The sequence below is a fragment of the Phaethon lepturus genome, unplaced genomic scaffold, assembly GCF_000687285.1.
Source record: "Phaethon lepturus isolate BGI_N335 unplaced genomic scaffold, ASM68728v1 scaffold14261, whole genome shotgun sequence".
Classification (NCBI taxonomy): domain Eukaryota; kingdom Metazoa; phylum Chordata; class Aves; order Phaethontiformes; family Phaethontidae; genus Phaethon; species Phaethon lepturus.
The window spans coordinates 48087-65525 of record NW_010519932.1 but is presented as its reverse complement, the minus strand read 5'-3'; the positions used below and the strand labels follow the sequence as shown (position 1 = coordinate 65525).

The 17439-nt window shown below is 42.1% G+C and overlaps 1 protein-coding gene across 1 annotated transcript in view; it reads right to left on the bottom strand.

Moving 5' to 3' along the window:
• Positions 1–17439, bottom strand: part of MET (MET proto-oncogene, receptor tyrosine kinase) — a 72483-nt gene that overhangs the window by 26247 nt on the left and 28797 nt on the right. Inside the window, exons 5-10 of the mRNA XM_010297215.1 lie at positions 17367–17435; positions 11681–11841; positions 10359–10461; positions 10013–10149; positions 6117–6281; positions 5150–5249 (exon numbers count right to left, since the gene is read on the bottom strand). Coding sequence (XP_010295517.1) covers positions 5150–5249; positions 6117–6281; positions 10013–10149; positions 10359–10461; positions 11681–11841; positions 17367–17435 — 735 coding nt within the window. The remainder of the gene's footprint in view (positions 1–5149; positions 5250–6116; positions 6282–10012; positions 10150–10358; positions 10462–11680; positions 11842–17366; positions 17436–17439) is intronic.

Here is a 17439-nt window from a genome sequence, read left to right as displayed (position 1 = left end):
CTAACGCCCCATGCGGCCCTCTTTCCTTGGCAGGAGATGTGCATGAGATGTAGATTTGGCACAGAAAGAAAGGCCAGTTGTTCCCCTCATGCAGGAAACTCTTTGCTAGGCTTTTGTGGCAGATTTATGCCACAGAGTCAACACACATAGAGAATCCAACCCTGAGTGTCTTTGGATAGATAGTCAGGAATATCTTCAATAATCATATGCTCACCATCCACAGTTTCCAGGGAATTCCTTCATTGTTTAGTAAATCTAAGGTAGACACTTGCAGGTGAATTCTAGGCATTTTCATGAGTATTATGAGTATGGATTGTTCACAGACTTGTAAACATTAAAGGAACTTCAGAGTATTTTAAAATTCTCATGTAATACAGCAGGAAATGGCATCTAGCAGGGAGCAATTAAGAAATGCTAAAGATCATTCAAGAGACTACTTACTGAAGAGATAATTAAAAGTCTGTGGAAAGAGATGATCTTGCATAGCTACAGGGTCAGCTGTTGAAGGTCATGCATTAAAAGGTGCTTCTCCCTAATTCTGCAACCTTGCGTATCTTGGGACATTCATGGTTAGAAGAGATTAAGCAGTGGAAATATATACCCAAATTAGTTAACTGATGGAATATTAAAAATGCTACAGTAAAGGATCCCTAAATAACCACTTGTTCACTATTGGGTATCAGTGCAAAGTACAGGCTTCCAAAGAGAAAATATTGGCCTCAAGTGCTTCAGAAACAGAAGAATCATCTAGCACATCTTACAGCAGAGGTTAGAAGACACTTATTTTGTAAACAGGCTGCTGATCAAACACCGTTCCAAACTGTGCAAAGCTTTTTTACAGGCACAATGCAAAGTGAAAGGGAAGGAATGAGCTGCTCCCTCCTTGTGTACCTCACACAGGAACTGGATGTGGGAGCAGAAGTGAGAGGGTTTGTGTATCCTTATGCATTATCTAGAGCTGTCAGGAATTTATGCAGCACTGCCTAAATTCATATGTTTTATTCCTAGTCAGAACAAATAGTCAAAAGAACTCATGAAATAGAAATTAAAAAGAAACACATTGCAAGTATTGAAACATATGGTTCAATAACTCAAGAATATTTTTTTCACTTGTTGAAATATCAAATTCAAAGAAGGCAGAATGTATTATTTTGATAGTATTAACATAGAAAGTAATATAAACACAACTAGTGTGAACGCAATATTCAATAATTTTAAGGAAATTTAAATAAATATGAAATGAAAATTATAAGGTTGAAGCAAGGCATTTTTGCCTTACAGAAGAAAAAGTTTCAGAAATACTGATCTTCCAACATGAAAGCTGAAAAGCTCAATTTAAACGTTTCTTCATCAGGGGGCCGGCATATTGCCCCCAAAACTTTTCAGTCTCAGTGAAACTGCATTTCTTGTGGGGATTTGTTCCAGAAAAAACTCTTTTAACAGTTGTACCGCTCATCTCTTCCACTGGGATGGAAAGAAACAGGCAGAGAAGAGCAAATGTCCAGGGTGTGTCAGCTGGCTCTGTTCCCTGAGGCTGTGGGATGCAGAGAGCATCCTCAACACCTTCTGCTGCTTACAAAAGTGACTCTCCACTCACACCGTGACTCCATCAGAGCTCTAGGCCACTATTAAACCTGATGGAGTGAATTAAGGGTCTGGGGACAGATAGCTGACAGGAAAAGGTGAGACCTCTTTTAAATCGGGCACCACCAGTTTTAGGCAAATGGGAGAGATTCTGGAAGGCGGCAGAAAGAATGATCAGAGCTCTAGGAAACAACATCAGGAGAATTTGGAGCAGTTTGGTTTGTTTTAACTGGAAAAGAGAAAGGATGAATCATAATGTGGTGCAAATATGTAAAATTAGCAGGAGAGACTGGTAATCTGTTGTTTGTGTCCACTGAGGGTTAAACAAGAAGATAGCTAATTAGCAGCTAGGATTTGGGTTAATTATTAGAAAGAAGTCTTTCCAAACCACTAGGTAAGCAGGTAGAGCAGCTCTCTCCAAAGCTTGTTTAAGCAAGGTTGTGAAATTTCTTTCACAAGGAGCTTTAATAAAAGCCTAGACAAATATCCATAAGGCAGTGGTCTGGGTATATTTGCTCCTGCCGCAGGGAAGCAGGCCAGGCTAGGTCTTTGCGGTCCCTCCCAGCTGTACTTTCCTTTGATGCTTTGGGATGTGTTTCAGTGCTGGCTTTGGTTTTCCCAAGAGCCAGAGTTTCTGAATGCTGACAAAAGCAGCTTCTTGGAGGAGGTTGGTGAGAGAAAACTGAAAAGAAAAAGGGCTTAAATAACAATTTTAAAAAATGACTCAGCTAGCTCTCCTCTCCCAGACTAAGGCAGCAATAAGATATATAACCTCAGCTACAAGACTTCTTGATCATTTAGATTTGTATTGTACTGTTTGTCTGGGTTTGGTCTATTCAGGACCACAAACTGTCTTCTCCTTTATAAATAGGATAGCTGGTCATTGCAGTGCTCTGGATCCCTCCTGGAAATAGTTCCTCCACGTGGTTTATTTTTGTAATGACTGGATGAATGGTTGTTTTTTTGGCATACCGCTCATGCATAGGGCCTAGAATCTTCAGCGCAGGATGGGGCAAGCTGCAGCCATAAGCATCCTCTGTCAGCAATTTCCTCAGCTGCACAGTGCAATCTTGTTTTCATAGAATCATAGAATAGTTTGGGTTGGAAGGGACCTTTAAAGGTCATCTAGTCCAACACCCCTGCAATGAGAAGGGACATCTCCAACTAGATCAGGTTGCTCAGAGCCACGTCCAACCTGACCTTGAATGCTCCCAGCAATGGGGCACCTACCACCTGCCTGGGCAACCTGTGCCAGTGTTTCACCACCCTCATTGTGAAATATTTCTTCCTTATATTTAGTCAAAATCTACCCTCTTTCAGTTTAAAACCATCACCCCTTGTCCTGTCACTACAGGCCCTGCTAAAAAGTCTATCCCCATCTTTCTTCTAAGCCCCCTTTAAGTACTGGAAGGCTGCAATCAGGTCTCCCCAGAGCCTTCTCTTCTCCAGGCTGAGCAACCCCAACTCTCTCAGCCTGTCCTCATAGGAGAAACTTTCTTACATAATTTTTCCACTTATAAGTGTTGCCCTTCTCCCTGAGAACTAATATCCTTCCTTGAGAAATAAGCTCAAGGTAAAGACTAGTAGCAGAACAAATGGCAAACAGACTTGGACTCCACATAGGCAGGAAAAGCCACTGAGTGCCAGAAGCCTTTAATTTTAATAGAGCAAAATATATTGCTTGGGCAGTGACAAAGTATAAAACACTCTGGATTATAATCTGTTTGAGGTTATGTTCCACCCTTTGTGCAGGGAGAATGAACTTGTGTATAGCTGCTTTTACACTGGTGCAGATTCTTAGAGATCAGTAGTGGCAGGGGACAGATATTATGGAAAAGGAGGGTCAGACCTGCCTCTTCTTGTGTGTTGGCAAACATCACACATACTGCAAGGTATGAAAAGAGAAAGAATAAGGGAGATGATTTCTGACTATGTCCATGTCTTTTTTCAATATCAGGTTAAAAGGCAGGATGGCAGCAAACCACTACTCAAAGGAAAGGTTGATCCCCAGTATTTGGGGGAGAGAGTAAACTCTACAGTGTTCATTGCCTAGAGTTGCCAGTCAGTTTTGGACAGTGGATTTAGATTTTTAAAACTTCAGATCCTTTCAAATTTGTTCAAATTCTGAGGAAGTTCTAAATATTTGACAACAAGGTATGCAGAATCAGGGCCCGAAGAGAAGCAATATTGCATATTCTCACAGGGGAACAAAGAAAGCAAATGACTGATCTTTACTTCAAAAGAAAGACTGCTCAAATCCCCACAAAACAAAATGAGCTGATTTCAGCAATGATCTTTTCTTTGGAAATCTTTTGTACTTAGTAATAATCATACCCACATTACTCAAAACCTACTAAATTTTTAGTGTGGTTGATTTCACTGAAATATTTTGCTTTCTGACTCATGGGTAAAGTGTCTTTTTGATAACATTAAACACCGTGTTTCATTGCAGGGGCACTGATTTTCAGCTTAAAATTTGAACACATTAAATTACAAGCCACGATTACATCCAGCTGAAATTCAGGTCCCAACACTCATAATATTATACAAATTAGGATCATGAAGAATATTATGACCTTGAAGCTACAAAAGACTGCAAATTTGTAGACATACTTTTTAAAATTCTTTGAGCAAACCTAGCTCTAATACTTAGAATTCAGTACAGGAAATAGTGTATGATGATCATTAGGAAAAAGCTGAGAATATGAGCAGTAACGTAGCATGTCATAGAGAGTGTAGGTCAATTTAGCTTCAGTTAGGTTAAACAGACCTTACAGGATAAGAAAATGCTGGAGGTGCAAGATTAATGTGTAGGCAAAAGCTTACAGGAAACAGTTCCAGTACAACTTGCCAATAAATGTCATCTTTGCCTTACAAAAATTAAAGTAGATCAGATGGTCATATCTGAACACCTTATTTAGATTTAGACACTGTATCATCAATTCAGGTAACAAAAGAAGGCTCAGATCCCTGACTGACCCACTGTTCATGCAGAGGTACCCAACTGCAGAAGCCCAAACCTCTCTTAAAACTTACTTGCTGAACTTTGATACGTTAGGAAAGATTTGCCCCAATAGGTAATTTGTCAATCAGAAATTCTTAAAAATAATACTTACTTTTGCTCTTACATATTTACTTTTCCTCTTTCTTTGATGCTTGTTCCATTTTCCTTGTATATCCAGTTACCATTTGAATATATTTCCTACCTATCACAGTAGCACTTGAACTTGCCATGTAATCTGACCTGTTTTACATTGTTCTATGTTTAGTCACTGAATTTGCATTGTTAAATTGCAATATAAAAGTCTCGTTACCAGATACTGTAAAAGCCTTATTTCTTTGGAAGAGGTTCCTTAGAAACTGTTGTTCAACCTTCAGCTTAATTTCAAATTTGTTGTTGAGTTTTGCCTATGCAGTGGAAAGAGTCTGTGCAGAAAACACCAAAATGCCAGTGGAAGCCCAAAAGTTTCAAGGCAAAAATCAAAGTATTTTGACCGAAAATTCTGTGCCATTCACCACATGAAGATGACAAGATAACAGATTGTCTTCTCCAAGACTGACTCACCACAGAGAAGTTCATTCCCAGTTTAGGTACAGTAATCACCATCTGAGGAAAGCACACTGAGTTCAAGTTGATTCCCTGAGCTGTGATTGTACTTCCACCACTAGGAAAAAGAAAATAAAAAAAAAGATGAGTAGGATAATGATACATCTGCTATGATAATCTTAATTACAAATTATATTTTAGAGTAAATGACAACATAAAACCAGAATTAGGGATATATGAGGTGAATGCAAATAAATAGCTCTGAGCAGTAAGATTATTTTTCTGGGAAACACATTTTACACTTGCTATAACAACTAATCAAATACAAGAAAAGAAAAATAATTTTTAAAATTGTGGTATGCCAGGATGTAAAATAAAACAAATGTATACATTTTAAAGGAGGGTACATACTTGTAATTAGTATTTGCTAACTCACTTAACTTACTGCTTTCACTGGTGATGAAAAAGGTGTCTTTTTTACAGCTGACATTTTTTTGGCAAAGGCAGATGGCTTGGATTAGAGCTACTGAGACCATAAATATGTCACTTAAAAACACACACATACTACCATAAATATATATTCATAATATTTATGTAGCGCTGCATTTAGACTATTTTAAAATCCATTTGCTCTCCTGAGCACTGCTGACTTGTCACATTAAATGATTTTCCTCACTAATCAGTGTAAGGTCCAGATGCAGTATAGGAGACACACTTAGCTGTACAGTAGGTATCTCAGCAGGACATCACAGGTATGCTCAGCAGCAGCTAGGAGTTAAATCACATAAAGAAAAGAGGTGCCCTTCCCCCTTCTCCTTCACCTCTGAAAGGAAATGATCTGCCCTCTGCAACTGCACCATAATAGAAGCAATTGGCATGGCAGATAGAGATAAAAATGCAATTTCTTTTGATAGATTGCTGCGCAGCGTAGCCATTCTTCTTTCACTCATTACTTTTCTTATTCCTATAAGAAACTTATACTCACCTAAGGAAAGATTTGGCTGGATGAATTTTTAAAACAACGGGGTCTTCTCTGTATGTGAAATGACCGCTCGCATCTCGAATAGCTTCGTCGATTCCCATCCTCACGTGATATTCCTGGGGAATTAGTTGTGCCGGAGTGTAGCACTCCACAGTGCTCACCGATACACTGGAAGGACAGCAAAAGGCTTGCTTGTCAGCATTATAAAAAAAAGTGAGCTCCAACCCTATGTAAAGATCTGCTTGTAGAAAAATGTCATTGATTCCCACATTGGATGATCATATTGCAACAAATAAGCATGGCATGAGGTAGAAACAACACCACCACTGCTTAGGCTCAAGATTCATTTTAATTTGGTTGACTTGCACCTTGCCTGCTGAAAGGTGTTTCCCAGTGCTGGCGACATCCACGTCAGCCCCTGCAACCCTGCAAAGGCAGCTTCCAGCCTGGAAAACAACAGCATGCTCCATGTTTAAGGAGAATGACTTGTTCTGCTGTAACCAAGGGATAACATCTTTCTATTTCCAATCCAGGATTTACCCTGTGTTAAAAACCTCAACAAAAGTTGCTGATGAGGGATGTACCAGCATGTCAGAGATGTTCTGCCCTGGGGACACCTGCTGACTCCTGGTGCTGCTGAGGGGCAGGCAGTGGGCAAGGAGAAGGGAGGAGAAGCTGAAAAGTTAGGAAGAGCTGTCTGAATTCAGCACAGCAGCAGAGTCTCTGGGATATTCACCTTTCCCTTGCTCTGTCCTGCTTGAACCTGGAAGTCCTCCTCCTACACTGAGCTCAGTGGGTGGGTGGGCAGCAGAGGGGTGAAGGATCCTGAAGTCTGAAGCACATGAAGTGTGGCCACAGTGACCAGGGCACACCAGAGGCAAGGGTAGCAACTGATTGGGGAAGCAAATGTAACTCTACCAGCTGGTTTCAGTAACTTGGGCCCAACCACATCCAGGAGGCCTCCAAATGAGGCCACTCTCAAAGGATGTGGGAGATTGTCTCCAAACTAGACAAAAGGCGCACTTGCTGCCACTTATAGAATCACAGAATCATTAAGGTTGGAAAAAACCTTTAAGATCATCAAGTCCAACCATCAACCCAACACTATCATGCCCACTAAACCATGTCCTGAAGTGCCACGTCCACAAATTTTTTGAACACTTCCAGTGATGGTGACTCCACCACCTCTGGGCAGCCTGTTCCAATGTTTGACCACTCTCTCAGTAAAGAAATGTTTCCTAATATTCAATCTAAACCTCCCCTGGAGCAACTTGAGGCCACTTCCTCTCGTCCTATCACTAGTTACTTAGGAGAAGAGACCAACACCCATGTCGCCACAACCCCCTTTCAGGTAGTTGTAGAGAGTGATGAGGTCTCCTCTCAGCCTCCTTTCCTCCAGACTAAACAACCCCAGTTCCCTCAACCGCTCCTCATAAGACTTGTGCTCCAGACCCCTCACCAGCTTCGTTGCCCTTCTCTGGACACGTTCCAGCACCTCAATATCCTTCTCATAGTGAGGGGCCCAACACGGAACACAGTATTTGAGGTGCAGCCTCACCAATGCCGAGTACAGGGGTACAATCACTTCCCTACTCCTGCTGGACACACTATTTCTGATAGAGGCCAGGATGCTGTTGGCCTTCTTAGCCACCTGGCCACACTGCTGGCTTATGTTCAGCCAGCTGCCAACCAGCACCTGAGGGCCTTTTCCGCCGGGCAGCTCTCCAGCCACTCCTCCCCAAGCCTGTAGCATTGCATGGGGTTGTGGGGTTCTTGCGACTGAAGTGCAGGACCCGGCACTTGGCGTTGTTAAACCTCACACAATTGACCTCAGCCTATCAATCCAGCCTGTCCAGATCCCTCTGCAGAACCTTCCTACCCTTGAGCAGATCAACACTCCCGCCCAACTTGGTGTCATCTACAAACTTACTGAGGGAGCACTCAACCCCCTCATCCAGATCATCGATAAAGATATTAAACAAGACCAGCCCCAAAACTGAGCCCTGGGGAACACCACTTGCGACCGGCCTCCAGCTGGATTTAACTCCATTCACCACAACTCTCTGGGCTTGGCCATTCAGCCAGTTCTTTACCCAACGAAGAGTACACCTGTCTAAGCCACGAGCCACCAGCTTCTCCAGGAGAATGCTGTGGGAGACAGTGTCAAAGGCTTTACCAAAGTCCAGGTAGACAACATCCGCAGCCTTTCCCTCATCCCCTAGGCGAGTCACCTGGTCATACAAGGAGATCAGGTTGGTCAAAAACAGGACTTGCCTTTCATGAACCCATGCTGGCTGGGCCTGATCCCTTGGTTGAAGCTTTCCAGGAAAGTGGGGTTCCCTGTGTGCTCTAGGGGTTAGTGCTTTGTTCATATGTATCTGGAAGCTCTTTACCATCTTTTAAAGGAAAAAAAAAAAAAAGCAACCTTGATCTAGCTGTCCTCAGATCTCAGGAAAGCTGACAGTTTAGGTAGAGAAATACCTGCCCTGGGAAACTGGCTAAGACCCGTGTAGAAGTCTCCAGACAGCTTGGCTGGTAAGAGAGAGGGGTGAGGGGGATGCTTACTGGATAAGCCCCAATTACGGTTCAATACCTAGAGGCCCAGGTGACCAAAGCAGATGCCCGCCTCTGATTTGGCTGTCATCTCACCCCCACAATAGATGTCTCGGATCAGATGAATCATTCCCAAAAGGTTTATATATTTGTCCATTAGCTGACCAGCTGAGATGATATCAATAAATGCCACCCTGAACTATTAAGTAGCCACTGAACAGAAGTACTGAAGATCTTGGTAGTGATTAAATATCAGGCCTGAATACCTAAATCCCTTTCTTGATTTAGTCAGACTTAACTGATTTGATCAAAAGCATGCAATAAATCATTTAGCAGCAAAGAATAAAATTTAGCGCTCTCGACTTCAAGTCTGACATGAACTAATAGTCTATTGCTTCCCCGCGTTCTCCGCAAGTGTGATGTTTTGCCATTATAACTTTCCATAATCATTAGGAGAGACTCAAATTTTAGGGGAATTGCTGAACAACATGTTCCTGCAACACAGTGGGCCAGATTCTACCCTTGGCTGCAGAGGTGACAATTCTGGAGCCACCCTGCTATACCTGAAAACAGGACCAAGCAGGATTTGTGCCATGGTAGAATGGCTGCCAAATTCAGAATGCTTATCTGCCCGTAGCAGAGAATCTGTGCTTGGTATTTAACATTTATATTCAGCTGGGATTGAAGGCATTTCTACACAAAGCATGTCAAAGATTCTTGACTGAGCTCCTACTGGATCCAGTACAGAGCCACAAGAAATTCTGGCTTAATCCTCAAAACAATTTTATATATACCAGAAGTCATCCCAAACTAATGCTGCCTCTGGTTTGGAGGCTGTTCACTGATAGTACCGCAGGAATAGCTGCTTCTCTGCATGGGATACACATTCCCACACGGGTCAGGTTTCCACCGAAGAAACCAGTAGGAAATGGTAACCTGCACCCACCGGACGCTCACTGGGAGCTGCTCCATCAACAGCAGCTCTTGCTAATATGAGATAGCAGGCTGAGCGCGTGGGAGTTGGGGCAACAAAAAATGATACGAAACAGGCAGTTTCTTGTCCATTAGAAGCTGGTTTGCTACTTCTCTGTGCAACGTTTTAATGAGGTTAATGAAGGCATTACCAAATAAACCAGTCTTCTAGGGAACTGTAGTCCCTTCTAGGAACGTTTCAGACATCCTAAACTCAGGATGTAATCCTGAACTGAATGTTTATTGCAGTATCAATTCTCCAATATGTAACACGATGAGAGGAGAGCAATGCACAGTTGCATTTTTTTTACTCCAAGACATTTCAATCAAGCCATTTCAATATTAAAGGCATTGCTTTTTAGTAAGTACATTACCTTTTCAAGGTGCATGGTTTCTCACCAACAAAAATCCTTCTGGATTTTCCACTGTTTAGGTATTTTCCAGCTATAGTTAGCAATGTTCCTCCAGATTTGGGGCCATAGGTGGGAGAGATACTCGTTATTACAGGATCCTGAGGCGGGGCGTGTAAAAATAAGAACAGTGGATTGTTACATTATTTTCAAAATGCGAAGAGGAAGAATCATTTATAGCATGTCCATGAAGTAATAATAAAGCAAATAGGAAAACAGAATTACCATACTGGACTGGACTCATGAGAAGTCGCCTTCCAGTTAATATTGAAGCTAATTTTGGCAATAAAGTTTTAATCATAGTGCTTACCACGTATGAGAATGTATTGAATAGTGTTTTGCCATGTCCAACAGAAACGCTACTGGATATATTAATACTTGGATTTTTTACAGTGGGAACTGTGCATTCCAGCCTTTGGAAAACAAGGAAAAAGATGGGATTATGTTTTTTTTCTGACTTGATTTTTTGTATTAAAATAGAACCACTTCAAACTCATAATAACGGAGGATCTATACTAAACAAGTCATCAACCTATGTGTGTCAGGGACATTTCAGAAATAACAGCTAAAAGAACTGTGGTCATTTTCTTCAATACTATATACAAACACTGTATACAAAGAAACTCTACTTGGTCAGAGAAAATAATTTCAGTATATCAAATAAATTTCAGAAAAAAAAAGAAGCATGCTAGAGAAAACAAATACCTCCCATTAAATGGCTGAGTTATTTTTTGGAATTTTCCTTTAGTGCCAGATTTTGGCAGACAACAGGATTAGAAAAAATGCATCATATACACATATATATATGTATATATATAAAACTTTAAGTATTACCAAAAATTAAACTTGAATTTTTGTGTCAGCATGTGTCAATGTATTACATTACATTTACACAGTCTCATATATGAGCTAGTGTCCTTAAATCATTTTGTTTGCATTAAGACTGTTAAGAATAGCAGTTAGGGAAGTGCTCAATACTTCTGGAGTGTGATCTTTTTGCTGCTATATATATGAATAGGGAAGCCATGCCATGATTTGCACATTGCTTTGGTAGTGGATGATAGTCATATGCTTTGAACTGAGAGAAGATATTCATTGAACTTCCTATTTCTTCAAGATAACAACTGGAATAACCTCTGTCTTAAACTTAAGCCATTATCCCACTGTCTCAAATACTTATGTCTGAGGAGGAGGAGGAGACATGCAGCTGAGAGTCATAAGCCTCTGGATGACGAAATACCTGCATCTTCTCACATTTCTCTCCGGCAGCTTCACAGATCAGGAAGACAGAGGTGACATAACTGAGCCCAGCAGGATCCCGGCTAAAGGAACCTGCCCCTTTTTCAAAATTTTGGATAGTTTCATTCTTGCCAGCTCCCACAGATGTTGAACAGCACTTTGCAGACAAACCAGAAAAAGCTGCTGCAGGGGATACCGGCATTAACTAGATTTATTTGATCTCCATTTTGAGCACTTTTTTCTTGTGGAGCTTATCAAACCAAGGGATTGTTTCCTGTTTGAAATTTCAGAATCAGAGATGACACTTACAGACTGAATGTTTATATTGTAAAAAAATCCATACCATATGAAGAACATCTGTATAAAAGGAAATTAATATTTTAGGTTTCTTACTTGTTTTTGTTGCTAGATTTTGCTTCCAGAGCACAAATTTGTCCTCCGATATGGACTACTGTATTTTTTAATTCAAATCTATTATTTTTGCTGAATCCAAAGTCCCATCCACATAGTGTCAGTTTTGTCCCTCCTTCTAAGGGAGCACTGCTTGGGAGAATCTGTTGAAAAAATACTCTGTTAGTTACATCAGTTTTTCTTGAGCTTCAAATGGAGTTAAAGAATGTGCAAAGGAATAATTTTAGAAAAGCGTTTCTTCTGGTAGACTATGTCCTACCATTCATCTTAATTGTTCTTCACCTTTCATTTGTCACATTATGAGCTTTCTCTGACAGTAGCAATAAATAACAAAATCTACACTAGAAAGCTTTGAAGGATAGTGTTTAGGGGCACTGAACAAGCTGTGCATTGTAATAGTCTTTTAAATCCTGCCGTTCTTGTCTTTCACATTTTATTTCTGGCATGTTAAACATACAATGTACTTATTTTGTAGAAGCTGAATGCTGAACACAAAAGAGCCCCCAAATGACCATTTTTTTGTCAGCTTGATGAAAGTCAGGTTCAGAGCGAAGAAGCTTCAAAGATACCATAATCCGATATCGCGTTGGCTGTGATAAAGTTAACGTGACTTCTGCTATTCTTTCCTTAAACCTTTTACATTTGGTCACCTCTAATTCCGAGTTAAAAATAAACTACCCCTCAGAAACACAGAGACAATCTACAAAGGAAATACTTTTTTTCTGTATATTGTAAATTGTCCTGTAAAATATAACAATGGTGGGAAAAATGTAGGAACACTATAGAAGTCTTACAAAACTCAGTAAAAGTACTGGTCAGTACTGCTAGTAAAAAAAAATCAAAATGGCATTGGTTCAGGGTTTATGGGGACTTTTAACAATACTGCGTAATTTTGCAAACATACCAGTGCCTCTGGACAAACAACAGAGAATGAAAGACTGAATTTATACTTGTGGTAATAGTGCCTAAATGTCTTAGACTTAATGCTTTAGTGATAGTAATTTTGCCCCTTAAATGCAACACAGCTGTGCCTTTCAAAGGACACGGCTTCATTTTCAAGCTGAAGAGAAAGTGTTTGAGAGATACTTGGCTATTATTTCATCTGGAAATCCAGTAAGACAGCACATTTTTTTTTTTCATCTGGAAATCCAGTAAGACAGCACATTTCTTTTCAACTCTCTTGTAGCTATACTTCAAGACTCTCACAAATGAACTATTGCAGATAGAAAGGCAGCTGAAGAATACTTCAAAAGAATTATACCATACATCCTATACGGGGAAATTTACTGCCCCCATTAGAAACCAAAGAGTCTGAACTAAAATACATTGAAGCCAGTAGGGATCTTTCCTATTTTAATGAGCTTTGAATCAGCTCTCAGTGAGCAATGAGGAGGGAACCTATGCAGGAGCAGTACTTTTGCACAAATCCCATAAAAAAGGAGTGATGCTCACACAGCCCCCTGACACACAACACTGCAGCTAAGGGCCTGGAGCAGTACTGTACCCTGTGGAGTCTATGCTATTCCCGAGTTTAACTTTCACTTATTTCTTTGGTTTTTTTTTTTCTTCGAAATTTGGATTGACTTCAGATTCTAGTTTTCCACTCTACTTAGTATCTCAGCACACTATCTATTTTTGGAGTGACAAAACCCTAGCAGAAACTGAAATGGCTCTGTGGGGGCACAGGATGTCTTGATGTTTTGTACAGTAATGCATTGATGTGTGGCATTTGAAAAGGTTGAAATGTAATCCATAAGTTAGCAAAATAAGGGCATTAAAATCAGGCTTCACAAAGCTGTACAGAATAAAAACTGAAGACACTTAACTGGTTTTGGGTGATCTCATCTGCCAAAAGAGACTTGTGACAGCAGCCCATGTGCCTTAATTGAGGGAGAGTAAAAGTATTTACTACAGTCTGCCAGCAAATTTAGGAGACAAGACCTCCAAGTAGATAGCAAAAAATAAACCAAATCTTAAACTTCTGTATTTAAGTTCTGCAGAAATTCCCCCTGAGTGTTTTTATTCATGTCTTTATTTTTTTCCATTTGTTCTGTACGATGAAACCTCTGAAAGTCAAATGTGGTTTCCCAGACTTGTTCTTGGGAGAATGGACAGGAACGAATAGTGAACCTCCTGGACTTTGAACTGAGGTATTGTGGGTGTCTTCTGTGTGCTTACATCGCGCAGGTAGTAACAGAAAGTAAGCAAAATCCAAATCAGTTATAAATTCTATGAAATTCAGGGTTCAAAAGTTCTCTATAGCAAGGAAGATCCACTGATAACATGGAGCAAGTCCTGCTGCAAGGCCTGCCATTCTGCTTGTCCCTGCTGCTCTCTGGACTTTGGGTTAAGGGAGAGAAAGTTAACTTTTCTTTTCCTTTTCAGCAAAATTTAAAATGTTGTGTTTTCCTTGTGTTTATGTTGATAACTATGATGCTAATATCCACTCACATACTTTATAAATAGTTGGAAGAAAGAATCTATTTATGAAAGTTTCAGCGGCCCATTCATTTTAATTGAGGCAAGAACATGCACAGGCCACATGCGAAACTTCCAGCAAAACCTCCAACCTAAACAGGCAGCAGAAGGCCTGATGCTCTTGATAGTCTGAGAAAAAAACTGGCTAAAATGACTCACTTTAAAAACAACAACAAACCATGTCAGGTTTTTAACCACAACAAAGAATAAAAAGGGAGACCAATTTATTTCTTCTTTTACGCTGTTCACCTTTCAGCACGACCTGAATGCCGCACGCAGATGCTTGCAATTTGTTCCAGCACTAAGCGATCTCTGAGGAGAGTCCCTCGAGTCCTCCGGCTTTCCTCTAACACTGCTTGTCCAGGCTGACAAAACACGCCTTGGTGTTGGCAGCGGCGGTGGCCGGGAGCGGGTACGGTACCGAGGTGAGGCGGGAGCCGGGCTGTGGTGGGGACGTGTGCCGGTGCCAGCCCTGCTGCACTGTCTGTAGCAAGGGGGATGCCCGGGCAGAGCTGGAGCTCTGTGCTCCCCGCAGGGAGCTGGAGCTGCTCCCCGCCACCCACAGCTCCAAGGAAAAGTGATTAAAGCAGGGCAGAGAGAAAAAAAATCCGCAGGACTCCACGGGGAAACGCCGGGTTTCTTCTTTGCCATCCCTTCCTGAGAGGAAAATCTCATATTTTGTATTCCATTGCGTACCACTCTGTGTAATAACCTGGGAAAACTTTGTCAAGGATTTAGCTAGCTAACGTCCGCTGGACCAGACCCTCGGCAAAGCTCTGTGTTCCCCTCAGGTTAAAGTGATCGTATGACATATCTCAAGCAATCTGTCCCTCTGAAAGCTGCAAAATCTGAAGGTGGGGGGGAGGGTTGGACTGAATTTCAGATACTGTGCAAAGCAGGTCATCCTCTGTTTGTTACGAACAAAACAAGCTTGTTTCTCATATTTTATGCATATGGCTTTAAAGACAGATCAGAAGATGATGAATAATCTGTTTTATACTTTTTTCAGTAATAATGTTAAATGTCACGGTCCAGTAGAGCATGAAATCTGTCTTAACAGCTAGCAATCCAAAGGGATTTCAGTACTCAGTTGCATTTTTTTCCTTACAAGCTTTCTAGAAGCAACTTCTACCAATGTGGGCACACTGAAATTTGAGATTCACTTTAAGATCCATCAGTGCCACAGATCCATATTCATTACAGGGGTAGACTGGGCTTGTGCTGAGCTGGCAGGGCTGAGCCATGTGGGGAGGAGGGGCAGGCAGCCAGCCCCACGGCTGCTCTCACCGCCCCACGTCCACGGTGTGCTCCTCTGGATGAGTCCTCCCAGCAACTTCACAGGGACTGCAGAGATGGGGATGGCCTTGGGGATGCACCCCTCGGTCTAAGCGTCTCTGCATGGGCTCCAGGCGCTTGGTTCTTAAAACTGCCGAGTGCACACATTCATAATTGAAATTAAAGAGGGCTATATGAGCTCAGCACCTCCAGAAATCAGAAACCAAGCATTTCAGAGCCTTAGAAATCTTTTTGGAGGCATGGCAATATACAGCCACTGCTGGAAAGTTTTGCCAAGAAAGAAACATTAAGGGATGCTACTTGTGCTTGAGCTCTAGGAAAGGCAAAACAAGCTGTGCAGGATAGGTGAGTAGCGTGGGCCTGCAGGGGTATGTAAAGATGTATCAGGACTAATTCTCAGCATATCCCTTTGAATTGGTGATTCATAGTCTCATACAAACTAAGGCCAGAAAGGACTATTCGATCATCTAATACAGCCTTTTTGAAATAAATGTGTTCTTGTATAAAGGGAAAGTAAACTATTCACATTCTGCATTAGCAATTTTTTTACATCTCCTTTGCCCAAAGGTAAATGGCAATAGAAAGCCAGGCAAACACAGGCACACACCCCTTTCCATCTATTTTGGGTTTGACTCCTATAATGCTTCATTGTTTGTTCATCGAATTTTCCTTGTGTTAGTCCTTAATTTTGTATCTGAAAGGTGAACATGGAAAAGAAAAAAACCCCTGTAAACACATGTTTCTAGATTTGTTTCTAGATTATTAACAGTTTTGCCCGTCTGCTCTTTGAAAATGTGTTGTACATGAAATCATCTGCCTGGTTGAAAGAAATACAATACTTACTTTAAAAAATCTTTTGTCTCCCTTTCTCTCTGAGAGTGTAGGATGTCAAATTTTCATCTCTGTTTGTAAACTGTATGCCCATAAAGGAAAAGGCATTTTTAACTACACAGTGTAGTTTAAACGCACTAATGAAAACAAATGGGTATAAGTGCTACCAGAAAGTTTTACGCTCAACCTTCCCTCAGTTTTCTAGCCTGTTAACTGCCCTACAAACCTCCGCCTTCACAGCTCTGTCACACTTCACACGGGGTGGTTGGGTTACACGTACAGCCGGCCAGTACGAGTCCCGCGCTAACCATAGCTAAACTAAAACAGGAGCACGCCAGCGCGGCGCTCTGCTCGTCCGTGGGGGTTTGTTCTCACACACCCTTGGTGGGTTTTGGCCGGCTGGCAGCAGCCTCTGGCTGTCCCCTGTCCCAGGGAGGGTTGCAGCTCCAGCCTCGTCCCCCTCGGTGGCAAGTGGACCCATGGGAACAAGGAGCCAAGGAGGGACGTTAGGAAAACACATCTCCCCCAGGGTGGTGGTTTGGCTGACAGCTCGGTCACAGAGCTTAGGTAGGGGAGAGAGGGACTTTTCCCCACAGGGAAACACCACCCTTTCCTCCAACGCTGGAGCAAGCATGGGGATCGATGAGGAGAGGGGGCCAGAGACCTCCTGCCTTGGGCCAGGCTGTGGCAGCTGTGGGTGGGAGGTGCCTTCCTCCACCTCCTCCCTTTGAGGGGGGTCTGAGAGGAGGGGTGCTCCCATGTGTGACTGGCCTTTCCTGTCAGACCCCGGCCAGGCTGGCTCAGGCCCAACTCGCTTCCCCACCACAAGTGCTCTGAAGGGCTGAGGCTCTCCCGTGGCAAACCAGGGTGACCAGGCAGACCTGTCCACCATGAGCGCCTGAGCCCGCAGCACCCCGGCCTTTATGGGCACTGAGCCCAAGGGGAAGTTGAGGCGACCAGACGCTTAATTTATCATAATCGCACAAAAATAAACAGAAGATGGCCGCGGAGCGCAGACCGCGTTCTTCCCCCGGAGATAAATAGGAGAAATCCGCTGTTTTACCTCATAAACCCGAGGCAAGCAGGTCTCCTGGGTCCAGGTGCTGCCGGGGCACTCGGGAGACCTGAGGCACTGC